The sequence below is a fragment of the Cervus elaphus genome, chromosome 18 (assembly GCF_910594005.1).
Source record: "Cervus elaphus chromosome 18, mCerEla1.1, whole genome shotgun sequence".
Taxonomy (NCBI): domain Eukaryota; kingdom Metazoa; phylum Chordata; class Mammalia; order Artiodactyla; family Cervidae; genus Cervus; species Cervus elaphus.
In genome coordinates this window covers 53,387,821-53,402,358 of record NC_057832.1, presented here as the reverse complement: position 1 = coordinate 53,402,358, position 14,538 = coordinate 53,387,821, and the positions used below count along the sequence as shown (strand labels likewise).

General features: G+C 37.8%; 1 protein-coding gene across 4 annotated transcripts in view; it reads left to right on the top strand.

Annotated features, from left to right (window-relative positions):
* Positions 1 to 14,538, top strand: part of RELN (reelin) — a 527,544-nt gene that overhangs the window by 327,430 nt on the left and 185,576 nt on the right. For all 4 annotated transcript variants that reach the window (XM_043872741.1, XM_043872740.1, XM_043872739.1 and 1 more), the window contains 5 exons: positions 2,198 to 2,349; positions 10,474 to 10,586; positions 11,942 to 12,150; positions 12,904 to 13,032; positions 13,980 to 14,089. In XM_043872741.1, the coding sequence (XP_043728676.1) occupies positions 2,198 to 2,349; positions 10,474 to 10,586; positions 11,942 to 12,150; positions 12,904 to 13,032; positions 13,980 to 14,089 (713 nt within the window). The remainder of the gene's footprint in view (positions 1 to 2,197; positions 2,350 to 10,473; positions 10,587 to 11,941; positions 12,151 to 12,903; positions 13,033 to 13,979; positions 14,090 to 14,538) is intronic.

Genomic DNA, 14,538 nt, shown 5'->3' with positions numbered 1-14,538 from the left:
AAAAAAGATTAAAAAGAAATAATACAGCCTAAATCATGTCTCATATAGCCCTCTCTGTGGTAGAAGTCATGAAAACAATTCATTTAGATTAAAAGAGTTACTTAATTACAACTAATAATTAAGAGAAAAAGACTGCTAATTTCATTTCTCACTTGAATAAAACGTTCTTTTAGCCTGTGACAATTCCATCTTTTCCAATTTAATCTTTCATTTTGAAAATACTCTAAAGCAGATGGATGCCTAAAAGGAGTCATCATATGCATCATTTATAACCTTAACTTGCTTTGTGGATCAGTAGACTGAGTGGCTTAATTGGGATAAATGGAGCAGGTAAAAGACCAATGAACCAGTGTGAAATTTTCTTGTATGAGTGGAGAGAGGTTCCTGGTATATACAGTAGTCTAGTACTATTAGGAACTGCTTTTCCTTAAATGATTGATATAATCTGTTAAAATACAAAAAAAAAAAAAAAGTTAACATACTCTAAACATTTTGGTCTCAAACGGTTCAACATAATTGTCCTGGCACAGTACCCTTCTTAGAACTGCAACTACTAAAATAACAGTGAACTAAGAAACAGAATATCTGTCTCAATTTCAGAGCCAAACAGGCAGTTGGCCTTAGGTAAGCCACTTATGTCTGTGTGTCCCAGTTTCCTCTGTAGGCAAGTTAGTTGTGTGAAAAGCAATGGCCAAATTAGACACGAGCAGAGATAAATACTAAGGAGATACAAGAGTTTTAAAATAGTAAATATTTTTATTCTTTTCTGCATATTTAAATCTTATTACCTTTCTGAAAGCTTGCTAGACTTTTGCCAGGTTGTTTGACTTTTTATTCTATAACTATTTTTAATGTGCAAAATACCATACAAGTATTTATAATGTTATGGTACTATCTTTTATGATTTCCTGTTTCCTTAGTTCAAATTTGATCCCCAATCTCAACTGTTTAAGTGCTTTGAGGATAAAGGCTATTATGTAGCAGATAAAATATACATGTCATGCATGCTAAGTTGCTTCAGTTGTGTCTGACTCTTTGTGACCTTTGGACTGTATTCGCCAGGCTTCTCTGTCCCTGGGATTCTCCAGGAAAGAATACTGGAGTGGGTTGCCATGGCCTCCTTCAGGGGATCTTCCAAGCCAGGGATCGAACCCATGACTCCTAAGCTCCTGCATTGCAGGCAGATTTCTTACCACACAGCCACCAGGGAAGTCACACTATACATAGTATTGATGAAATTTTTCTCCACAGAAAAACTATAATAGTGAAAGGAATGTGTTTAAAACTTTGTTTAGGAGCTTCCCTGGTGGCTCAGTAGTAAAGAATCAGCCTGCAATGCAGGAGATCTGGGCTTGATCCCTGGGTCAGGAAGATCCCCTGGAGAAGGAAATGGCAACCCACTCCAGTATTCTTACTTGGAAAATCCCATGGACGGAGGAGCCTGGTGGGCTACAGTCCATGGGGTTGCAAAGAGTCTGACATGACTGAGCGACTAACACTTTCACTTTCATTTTCATTACGTAAAACCTGTAGTGCCACATCCTTGTTGTTGCCGTTCAGCTGCTAAGTCATGTCCAACTCTTTGCGACCCCATGGACTGCAGCAAACCAGGCTTCTCTGTCCTCCACTATCTCCCAAAATGTCCTCAAATTCACATCCGCTGAGTTGGTGATGCTGTCTAACCATCTCATCCTCCACTGCCCCCTTCTCCTTTGCCTTCAATCTTTCCCAGCACCAGGGTCTTTCCAGTGAGTCTGCTCTTCACATCAGGTGGCCAAAGTATTGGAGCTTCAGCTTCAGCACCAGACCTTCCAATGAATATTCAGGGTTGATTTTCCTTAGGTTTGACTGGTTTGATCTCCTTGCTGTCCAAGGAACTCTCAAGAGTATTCTCCAGCACCATGGTTCAGAAGCATCAATTCTTCAGTGCTGAGCTTTCTTTCTGGTCCAACTGAATGCAGAGTTCCAGAGAGTAGCAAGGAGAGATAAGACCTTCTTAAATGAACAATGCAAAGAGATAGAGGACAGTAATAGAAAGGGAAAGACTAGAGATATCTTCAAGAAAATTGGAGATACCACATCTTTATTTCAGAATTATTTATTACTAAGTAAATATTCCTCATTAAAAATAAAATGTTATACTCTATAAAGTTTTGACTTAATATTCTAACTGTTAGTGTTTGTCATTTTTTTAAAGGTGGGACATCGTGGGAGCTGTCATTGGTACAGAATGTGGAACAATAGAATCAGGTTTATCACTAGTCTTCCTCAAAGATGGAGAGAGGAAAATATGTACCCCTTACCTGGACACTACTGGTTACGGGAACCTGAGGTTTTACTTTGTTATGGGTAGGTACATTTTGACCAAATTTTATTGTTCGAAATAGGGCAAATTCTAGACCATCACCTACTCCTGAGGAAGTAAGGTTTTTGTTGTCTACACTATAAAATAAAAATTCATGAACTATGAGTACTACTGGTTCGGCAAAATTGGTGCTCACATCTGCCTCACACCAGCCCTGCTGGAACCATCCTGAACAGAAGTTAGTCTTGGTCTTACATGACTATACCTAAAGACAAATGTCTTAAAACCTTCTTTCCACCTCTGCTGCAGTGGTCATAGCCGAAAAGACAATGAGAGAGAAGCTAAGAACAAAGTAACTCCTTTGTCCAAAATCTCTAGCCTCTCCAAAATACAGTCAACCAACTGAACCATTTGTTTTAAATGGATATCTCATCATTGCATAACTGTTTTGTTGTGGGAAGCTAAGAAAGAAACAAATTAATAATACTTTTTAATACTTTAATAATATTTTCTACTTTATAATATGGTGGTAAGCACAGAAAAAAAGTACTTATAAAGTGTTATTTTTCTTCAGATGATTGCAGAGCAAATAAATAGTTAAAAATTTAGAAAAATACCCAAGGAGGAATTAGGGGTTGAAATGTGTGTCCTCTCAAATTTATCATTTTTGTGAGCAAGAGCCACAGCTACATACTCTTTCACTGGATGTCATTCCAAAAATGTGAGTAGGTGTCACATGCCTTCTTTGTTAAATGACTGGAAAAGCACAGGCCACACCTGGAAGTGAAACAGGAAATAAACATTGTCTACCTTTGACCTTCCTAGCAAAGATGTTAATTCATCAGGACAAACAAGCCTCCCAAGTCTAGGCTTCTGCACTGGCTATTATTTCTCTCACATTCCTCACTTTCTACAGCTCAGAGTGGCAAAGCAAACTTCCAATTGTATCATGTGTCAAATACATTGCCTGTGTGATGCTACCGCATTTCCAATAATGATCCATTTGATTAGAAAGATATTGTGGATACAAACCATAATAATGTAATCTTCCTGCCATAAAGATATCCTCACCTTGATTCTGAAATGAGTTGTATAAAGACCCAGACATCAGTTTTTTAATTTTTTAAAATTTTTAAAGAGAATAAATTTTAATTTTTTCTTTTTAGAAAGAAATTTTAGGAATTTAATAAATTAATTTCCTTTAAATAATTAGAATTCAAACTAGCTCTCAGTTTATTAAGACTGATTCCTGGGAAACCTTAAGAACCACTCCCCATCCAGCAAATTATAATAAACATTTAATATGCCAGTCTAATTTAAATATTTCCCTTTTTTCATATTTTCATTTTTTATATAATATTTTTGAATTCTTCATTTTTTCATAGTAAGTTATGGTAAATCAACCCAGTCCACTGCCTTTGTATAAGAGATTGTCATCTGTATATAATAGATCTAGTTATCTTTAATTCTTTCTAGGACAAAGCAGATTATTAATGAATTAATTAAAATTACACTGACTCTGAGGAAACATTCACTTAAATGGGCCCAAAGTACATTATCCCAAATAAAAGCTCTCCATTCAATTAAAAAATGTAATGAATTCCTATTGAATGTAGAACACTGAGCTAGCATAAGTGTAGACTACAGGTAGAAAAAATAATGCCACCTAAATCACAGAGGTGCTGATCAGTGAGTTGCAGAGTCCTAAAATGGTGTCTAATAAATAATTAAGACTCAATGTATTTTTGCTTTTATGTATAAAAAAATTACTTTCAGTCCTTGCCCACAAGTAACATCTAACTTTGAAAGAGGTTGCAATTGGGCTGTAATGGAATGAAAATGTTACAGAAGTGCAAAGGAAGATCTGGATATTGCCATGGATATGGGATTAGGGTAAAGCTTTGTGAAATAGACGGTATTTGAACTGGGCCTTGAAGGTTTAAGCTAAGCCAGCATTTTGAGCAAAAGCACAAATATAAAGGTACATGACACGTTTAGAGCTGGTTGATTTTCCCAGGATAGTTGAATGGAAAGACATAAACTGGAACTAGAATGCTGAACTGAAGCCAAAAAGCGACTGAGTTTAATATCATACTGAAGAATTTGGATTCTCTTACTCTAGGCAACATGGAGCTGTCAGGTAATTTCTGTCAGTTGTATAAAATATTCTCATCTTTGTTTTAAAAATGTAATTCTGGCATAGTGTGAAGGAAAGACTGAAACAATCAGAAATTAGAAAATAGAATACCAAGTAGGATAGGGTTGCCAGATTTATTGGGGGGTCACTGTGAACAAAGCTAGTGGACGTGATGGAATTCCAATTGAGCTATTTAAAATCCTGAAAGATGATGCTGTGAAAGTGCTGGACTCAATATGCCAGCAAATTTGGAAAACTCAGCAGTGGCCACAGGACTGGAAAAGGTCAGGTTTCATTCCAACCCCAAAGAAAGGCAATGCCAAAGAATGCTCCAACTACTGCACAATTGCACTCATCTCACACTCTAGTAAAGTAATGCTCAAAATTCTCCAAGCCAGGCTTCAGCAATACGTGAACCGTGAACTTCCAGATGTTCAAGCTGGTTTTAGAAAAGGCAGAGGAACCAGACATCAAATTGCCAGCATCCACTGAATCATCGAAAAAGCAAGAGAGTTCCAGAAAAGCATCTACTTCTGCTTTATTGACTATGCCAAAGCCTTTGACTGTGTGAATCACAATAAACTGTGGAAAATTCTGAAAGAGATGGGACTACCAGACCACCTGACCTGCCTCTTGAGAACCTATATGCAGGTCAGGAAGCAACAGTTAGAACTGGACATGGAACAACAGACTGGTTCCAAATAGGAAAAGGAGTACATCAAGGCTGTATATTGTCACCCTGCTTATTTAACTTACATGCAGAGTGCATCATGAGAAACGCTGGGCTGGATGAAGCACAAGCTGGAATCAAGATGCTGGGAGAAATGTCAATAACCTCAGATATGCAGATGACACCACCCTTGTGGCAGAAGGTGAAGAACTAAAGGGCCTCTTGATGATAGTGAAAGAGGAGAGTGAAGAAGTTGGCTTAAAGCTCAACATTCAGAAAACTAAGATCACGGCATCTGGTCCCATCACTTCATGGCAAATAGATGGGGAAACAGTGGCTGACTTTATTTTTCTAGACTCCAAAATCACTGCAGATGGTGATTGCAGCCATGAAATTAAAAGATGCTTGCTCCTTGGAAGGAAAGTTATGACCAACCTAGAGAGCGTATTAAAAAGCAGAGACATTACTTTGTCAACAAAGGTCCGCCTAGTCAAGGCTGTGGTTTTTCCACTGGTCATGTATGGATGTGAGAGTTGGACTATAAAGAAAGCTGAGCACTGAAGAATTGATGCTTTTGAACTGTGGTGTTAGAGAAGACTCTTGAGAGTCCCTTGGACTGCAAGGAGATCCAACCAGTTCATCCTAAAGGAGATCAGTCCTGGGTATTCATTGGAAGGACTGATGTTGAAGCTGAAACTCCAATACTTTGTCCACCTGATGTGAAGAGCTGACTCATTTGAAAAGACCCTGATGCTGGGAAAGATTGAGGGCAGGAGGAGAACGGGACGACAGAGGATGAGATGGCTGGATGGCATCACCGACTCAATGGACATGGGTTTGGGTGGACTCTGGAAGTTGGTGATGGACAGGGAGGCCTGGTGTGCTGCGGTTCATGGGGTCACAAAGAGTCCGACACAACTGAGTGACTGAACTGAAAGTGAGACTGAGAGGCTTATTTAAATTTGAATTTCAGATAAACAACAAGTAACTTTTTGTATAGGGATTGGTCATGCAAAGTATTTTAGCTGGCAGCCCTAAATTATGAAGGCTATTGCACTGATCCAAGCAACAAAGAAATTACATGATGGTGGCAATAATGTGAAGGAGGGACAGAGATAGAATAACTGGAGAAGAGCCAACTGAAGTTCATGCTCAGCTGACTGGGATTGGTGAGAGCAGTCTCCGAGCGGACACAGGTATCTCTGTAGGATGACTGGAAGAATGGCGCCACTTCCCAAAATTTCTATTTTCAAAAATAATAATAATTATGATAAAGAGAAAATGTGAAGTAGAGGGTTTTATATCATTAGATATGTTGAGGTTGGGGGTTCTGGAAGGCCATATAAGCACAGAAATTCTACTCAGGGTCTAAATCAGATTTGAAAGTTGTCAGCATGCAGGTGATAACTGCAGCCACTAAAGTCACTGTGCTCTCCCAAGCAGAAGACAGAGTAGGACATGAAAACTCTGTAGGGAGAACCCTCATCTAGGTGTAGACAGAAGGACAAGGAGAGACAAAGTATACTGAGAAAAAGCATAAGGAAATGCAGGAGCAGGACATGATTCTGTGCTACAGGAGGAAGGGGAGAGAGTGGTTCGGGGGTGGGATGACTGGGAGGTGATCAGCAGTGGAGGAATGCCACAGAGACAAAAGGCAACCAGGACGGGCGGAGAGCCCACCTGTGATTCCTCATGGTATGGTGCCTGGGAAGCCAAAGTATATAGAGTTAAGAGAAATGGAGATGGCTCACTGACAGAAAACTGCTCTTTCGAGAAGTTCATCAGTAAACACATGGAATGGGGTCTGATCTTGAGGAGAAGGCAGAATCCAGCAAAGGTGTGTTTAGGTTAGGATAGGGATAGGGTAGGATAGGATAGGACAGGGTGACAGCAGGATAGGAGGATAAGACTGGATACTATGGAAAAAGACTAAAAAACTTTGGTGAAAGTGAAAGTGTTAGTCACTCAGTCATGTCTGACTCTTTGCAACCCCATGTAGCTCACCAGGCTCCTCTGCCCATGGGATTCTCCCATTATTGGGAGAATTCTTATGAATGCTGCAATGGGTTGCCATTCCCTTTCCCAGGGGATCTTCCCCCAGGTTGTCCGCATTGCAGGTGGATTGTTTACCATCTAAACCACTAGAAAAGAATGTGGAAAGAGATTTAATATACGATAGACAGTTTATAAGTAACCCCTCACTAAGTATTGTGCCTTAGGAAAATCAGTGGCCGATTGTTAATTTAGAACAGATCACATTCGCTTCTTCTCAGACACTGCCTACGTGTCCTTCCTGGTTTCATCCTTTGGCTCATATCAGTCTTCTATGACCTCCATTTCTGGACAATTTGCTCAACTTTTTAAGTTTGGTTCACGGTCTGTTTCCTTTATTCACACATTCATTTATATAACACAAATTCATTGAGGACTAGTATACAGCACTGTTCTTAGAGCCAGAATGCAGTGATCATGACAAAAGTAATCTAATATACATCATTTGTTTGGGGTTTTTAAATTTTATTTATTATTTCTTCAATAAATATTTACTAAGCATCTCCTATATATCCCACTTTCTTATTCTACATTTGTATTTCTTTTCTCTGAATTTTGGCTGCAGTTAATGGCAACACAACATGCTTGATTGCTAATTATCATTCTTTCACGTATGTTATTAGTTACTTGCCAAATTACAGACTTTTTGAGGTCAGGGCTCAATTGAACCTTCAGGTCCAATATCCTGCACACAGTAAATAACAAAACCACTTTCTTAATGTAAAAAAAAAAGAAAAGTCTTAAAAAGCTATTAATACTTAAAACAGGATTTAAAATATTTTAAAACTTAACTGTCCATCTAGTTTCTATTGAAATCTTCTGTACTTTAATTGCTGTACAAAATGCCTCTTGAGTCATACCTTTCCACAATACATCAAAGTGAATGAAGCTGAAGAAGAATCTGTATCTTTCTGAAGGAGCTGCTGTCACTGAAACTTCACAGAACTGATAAATTGCCCCCAGAGGGATCTTTCAGATAAAGTCTGTCATCATTTTAAAGTCTTGGCTCCTTTTGGACTTTCTTCTTCTGTCATTCTGGGCTGGATGATACTCCCACGTGGGTTTCTATTCTCTCTGAAAGGCAGATGCAGTTCACGAACTGTTCTTGAGAGAGCAGAGAGGGTTTACAGGGAACAAATTAATGAAATTAGAGAGAACTGATGCTTCAGTTCCTGTGTCTCTAGATGTGGTGCTTTAAACCCATAATGCCTGTGACCTTTCACCTTTTTTGTTCTTTTTGGTAAGTCTTTTATATTGGAAAACAACCAGTTTTTAAGAAGATAATTTAGTTTTCATATAGCTCTTTCCCCCTACCTGCCGAGACTATCCTATAGAATGGCTTGGTTAACTGTACTTACTATAACCTTGAAGTGTGCGATGATATGCAAAAACATAATATCAGATGTCAAAATCATGATCTTCTCTTTACAGGTTGTTGCCCTTGAACAATAAACAGCTTTTAGAATGAGGTCTACATTATCACTATATCTGGCTTCTCTATTCTCAGTTCAGATTACTTAGCTCAGTAAATATTTGTTATATGGCAAGTTGCATACGTCTAACAGATGTAACATGCCAAATTTAACAAATACAAATACTCAAGTTTCTTCTATTATCATGTACTTTTTATACTGGTCCTTGGGATTTTCCAGGCAAGAATACTGTAGTGGGTTGTCATTTCCTTCTCCAGGGGATCTTCCCGACCCAGGGATTGAATCCAGGGCTCCGCATTGCAGGCAGATTTTTTGCCGTCTGAGCCACCAGGGAAGCCCCACACTTGCTTACATACACTTAAGTTACATATATCTGACAGATGTAATGTGCCAGATTTAACAAATACCAACACCCAAGTTACTTCTGTTATCATGTTCTTTCTTATACTGGTCAGGTTCTAACTTTCTTACTTAACATCACGTTTCAGTAATTTCTATCCAAGATCAGATCCCAGTTATCCAGGTTGAATTTAACCCAGGCATTTGCAATAAATGACACTTTATCTATTTATACAGATGATGAGTCTCATCCATTATTTATTGACTTTACTAGATTAACTCTTAAAGGGTAATCTTATTCTGGAGTTTTTGAGTTTTGCTTTTTGTGTCACTGTAGCATATTAGGGACAAAAATTTCCTGTAGATAAAAATTAAGATTAATAGTGGTTGATTAAAGAACTGGAAGAGATTTGTCTCGAAAGATAATAATAATAAAATTAGAAATTAATATTATAAATTTTGGACCTTAGGGCTAGAATGTTTGCCAGGAAATCTGTGTTGCCACTTCTGCTATTTTGTTTGGTGTTGTTATGAAGGATAATGGTGGGTCGGGAGAAGTTTCTGGTTTGACAAGTAATCCTTTAAAATCCAGGTTAAGCAGACAGTTGATAGAAGGGTTATTGGCCCAATGATAGTGAAAGGAATAGAGGGTCAAAGTTTAAAATTTAATATCAACTCCTCATTCTTCCACCAACTGGTTAAATGATCTTCAGTTTCAGGTACTTGCATGATTAATAATCTTAATCACCTCTCAAAGTCTAACTTTATATCATTTCATATGACTGTGAAGTAGTGTGATAGGGAATAAACTACTCTATATATCTTCAAACAATCAAATGAGGTACCAAAAGTAAAAATGTAAAATGAGTTGCATCTAAAATACAAATACCTGCTGCTGCTGCTAAGTCACTTCTGTCGTGTCCGACTCTGTGCGACCCCACAGACGGCAGGCAGCCCACCAGGCTCCCCAGTCCCTGGGATTCTCCAGGCAAGAACACTGGAGTGGGTTGCCATTTCCTTCTCCTAATATATACTAAAATATTAAAGGTACTACATGTAACCATTTAAGTAACACTACTTCAGTAATCCTTGATTCAGGGACTCACCACACTTTTAAAAATCATAATCAATAGTTTCTGAACTTTGACCACAATGACCTCAAATATAAGAAAGTAACAGTTTATTAAAAAGCAGAGCACATTTATTTAATGACAGTTAAAATATGGACCTGTAGTCACAGTTTGTTGTAGACTGTTATTTGGGTAATCTCTTTACCCAAATAATAGTAAATAGTTACTTTGGTAAATAGTTTGGTAAATAGTTACTTTGGCCCTCAAAAATGTCAAGTCTTTGATCTTTAGCATGGCCTATTTGAACTGTCTACATAAATTATTTCTTTGGATATGGTTACTTTGTTTAGGGTCATTCTTAAGTGGTATCTGGGTTTTAGAATTATTTTTTTATTCTAATATTTAACACTATATTTTATATTCTCATGGGTGCAAATTGGTACTAACACTTAAAATTTTGTGTGCAGGAGGGATTTGTGATCCTGGAGACTCTCATGAAAATGATGTTGCCCTGTATGCGAAAACTGAAGGAAGAAAAGAACACATTACGTTGGATACTCTTTCCTATTCCTCATACAAGGTACACATGCCAATCTGTGTGTCAGGTGGCCCCACCCCAGTTCAAATCAAAACCGTGAAGACTCTGCTAAATGCAGAAGATAAATCTCTCTTCTGGTAGTCCAGGAAGTTGCCACATTTCTTTAAAAGTGACATGGACATTATTTTAGCATTCACTTTTTTCCTGATATAAACAAAAAGGTGAGATTTTATCAGGAAGATTGAATTACAGCCCATCAGAGACAATAAGGTGGAACCCAGTGAGCTAACAATTATTCTTGTCCCTAAGAAAACTCCTAATAGTGACCCTACCTGTGTAGTCTCACAGGCTTGCTATCAGGCATAGTGAGTATTAATCCAGCATTTGCAGTTTCCTAGGCAAAAGACGTGGTAGAAGTATTTGCTAAATCACTTCAGTCATGTCCAACTCCATGTGACCCTATGGACTGCAGCCTGCCAGGCTCCTCTGTCCTTGGGGATTCTCCAGGCAAGAATACTGGAGTGGGTTGCCAGGCCCTCCTCCAGGGGATCTTCCTGACCCAGAGATCAAACTCCCATCTCTTATGCATTGGCAGGCAGGTTCTTTACCACTAGTACCACCTGGGAAGACCCAGTAGAAGTATAGATTGTTACTACCTTTGCTTTTTTCTCTGCTAATTTGAGCCAGAGAGCCAGTACTTTGAAAAGCTTAAACAAAGCCAGCATCTAGCATCTCATAGTTTAAGTCAGGAAGACAGAAGATAAACATCAAGGCTAGATGGGTAACAACCAAAGAAAGTATCCAACATACCCCACATGCTAGGGTCACCCAAATTATACCATTTCGAATTTTATTAATGGGTGATTTTTCCAGCTATAACTAGGTAGGGTCATACTTGCACTGGTCAGCTGCATGCCTCAGACCAAATCAATTATGTAAGTTATCATGGATTAACTCATTGGCTATGGATGTTTCTGCTTAGAGTCCTATTTTTGGAATACCTGGTTTGGCAAAGAATTTATATTACTTGAATACACTTTAAAAAAAGATTGATTAATGTCAAGTTGCCTTTGTCTAGTGCAAAGGTAGATAAAATGGATACATAAGCTTTGATAACTTTAGAGACCTTAAGCCAATTTATCTTCAGGTAGAGAGAGCCTGACCAGTCACACACAGAGTTTCAGCTGTCTGCAAAAGAGGAATTCTGAGTGATTAAAATGAGTGTCCCCTAAGGACAACATCTTTGATGTGAAATAACAAATGGAATAAGCAGAATATTGCTTAGTGCTTAATAAATGACAGTTGTATACATAATAATTGTAAATTGAATCTTAGAGAATTCACACTGATTCCCATAAGGAAGATTATGAGTGATTTTGGTTTCCTTTGTTTTGAAGGTTCCATCTTTGGTTTCTGTAGTCATCAATCCTGATCTTCAGACTCCTGCTACCAAATTTTGTCTCAGGCAAAAGAACCATCAAGGACATAATAGGAATGTCTGGGCCGTAGATTTTTTCCACGTCTTACCTGTTCTCCCTTCTACAATGTCTCACATGATACAGTTTTCTATTAATCTGGGATGTGGAACACAGCAGCCTGGGAACAGGTAGGAAGCCGCTTTCTGTGTGTGTGGACAAATTAACAATGAACATGTGAACTTGGCTATTCAATCAGAGCAACTTCTTAGTAAGTTATCACCTGAACTTTTAATAAAGTATCTATTAGTAAAATACAAACTTCCCCCCAGGGGAAAAAGAGAATTTCTTTAAATAATATGTATGATTAAATAGATTTTCAGTAGAAATGACTTTATTCTAAGAAGTTGATCTTAGGTGTCAACGGTGTTTGGATTAGCTCTGGTGTCACCCATTCCAACAGTTTGCTGAGAGAGAAAAAAACAAATAACTGAAAAAAAGTTTGACCCCATGTAGTTTAGTGACCCCCTAATAATAGACACAGAAATCAACTAGCACTTCAAGAGCTATGAATTCTCAGTTTTATTTGCTGAAGTGTTGCTCTTATCCTTCCTAAGGATTTTGTCAGTCTCACGTTCACAGGATGAAGTAGCAGTGTGAGACACGGTAATTGCCTTGCCATCTATCAAATTCAGGAGCACAATCTCAAGTTACCATTTGCTGTCTTTAAAACATCGTTCATTTTTATTAGCAGTAATTTAACTGCTTGCACTTTGAAGGCTGGCCAGACTTCAGTGGAGGGGAAAACAATCACTTCGGAAACAGCATCTTAAATTTTTTTACACTAGTTCTACAGATGTTTAATATACTTCTCCAGAGATGAGTCATTTAATTTCATCTGTTATCTTTGCCCCGTTTTGTTATTCTTATTCTGGTGTGATCAGTATCAGCTTAGAGTTTTCTACCAACCATGGGCGTTCCTGGTCGCTACTGCACACTGAATGTTTGCCTGAGATCTGTGCCGGACCCCACCTCCCTCACAGCACTATCTACTCCTCTGAAAACTACAGTGGGTGAGTGAACTCTAACATAGCAAGAGATTTGAATCCATGTTGCAGACTCAAAATCAGTAAGTAAGCCTGAGGTTAGTGTTTTAGGCATACTAGGTAAGAAAGCTGCCTTCTCCTTCTAATCTGATTTAGGAGTGATCTTATTTTTTTTTAAAGTAATATTTGTAAATCTGATGCATGATCACAATTTGTAGAGAGTCATTCATTCTTTAGGTATTAAGCTTTTATATTTTTGATTGCATAAATTTAAACTCTATACAGTGACCTCTGGTTATTACCAAAAAGGCTTACTGCCAAAATAGTTACCAATGAAAAGATGCAGCATAGACTGGAAGAAAATTAAGCTTTGGAATTGAATCTGGTCTCAAATCCTGGTTCTGCCATCTACTTGTATAATGATATTTACTCTCTCAAACTTTCCACCTCTTTCCATGTAAATTGAAGACAAAGATATACCCCTTTAAGGACCATTAAGAGGATTAAAGATGACTATATAAAATACTTGCCTCTTTACAGAATAATCACTAGATAAATAGTAAAAATGTTTCCAAGAATGCAAGATTAAGTTAAAAATTGTTTTCCTTCCTAGCCTGTGTTTAAATACGCATAGAACTAGAGAATAGCAAAAAATAAGAAGTAATCAGTGCTAATCGGCACTCTAGCTCATCACAGATTATCATAGAACAATATCTAAGGTCTGAGTATTGATGTAAAATTTTCTTTTAAAAAGTCTGAAATAAATCAATGGCTATAAGATGCTCTAGTTTGCTATGGATGTTTCTATAAGTTAACATATTTGTTTTAAAATTATAAACAGACTCCACAGGTGAATTTAAAGAGTTTATTACCAGCCATCTCAAGCATAGAGAGACTAGAACATCAAAAGCATGTAAAATAGATTCAAAAGGTTGAACTGGATATGAAGCTGTTTTGTGCTAACTTTCTTGCAGGTGGAACCGAATAACAATTCCCCTTCCTAATGCAGCACTAACCCGGGACACCAGAATTCGCTGGAGACAAACGGGACCAATCCTTGGAAATATGTGGGCAATTGATAATGGTTAGTTTTTGCCTGTCATAATCACATGCCATTGAAGTAGACTCTTCCTGTGCTTTTGTTCATCTGCACAGACTTAATCACATTTCTAAGTCATGGTCTTGCAATTCATTAAACGCCCTTTCTTCCCTTTCTCCTTTGCATTCCGTTAGAAGCCCAGGGATGCACAATCAGAAACATAACGACAGTGGAGTCAGCAATATGAGATGCTAGTACGCTTCAACATACATTCTTTTAAAATGCATAAAGCTCTGAAACTCAGATTCGCAGTTGATGACAGGGGATAGCCTAACATTTCTCTTGAATGTTTTATACAAAATTATTATAAATACCATACTGCATGTATTAAAATAACTCATTTTTCTCTTAATAACTACTGTGACATCTGGAATGATTCTTTTTTAGATGCAGACACCACAAATCAGGAAACATCATCTCTAAAATGAAACTTC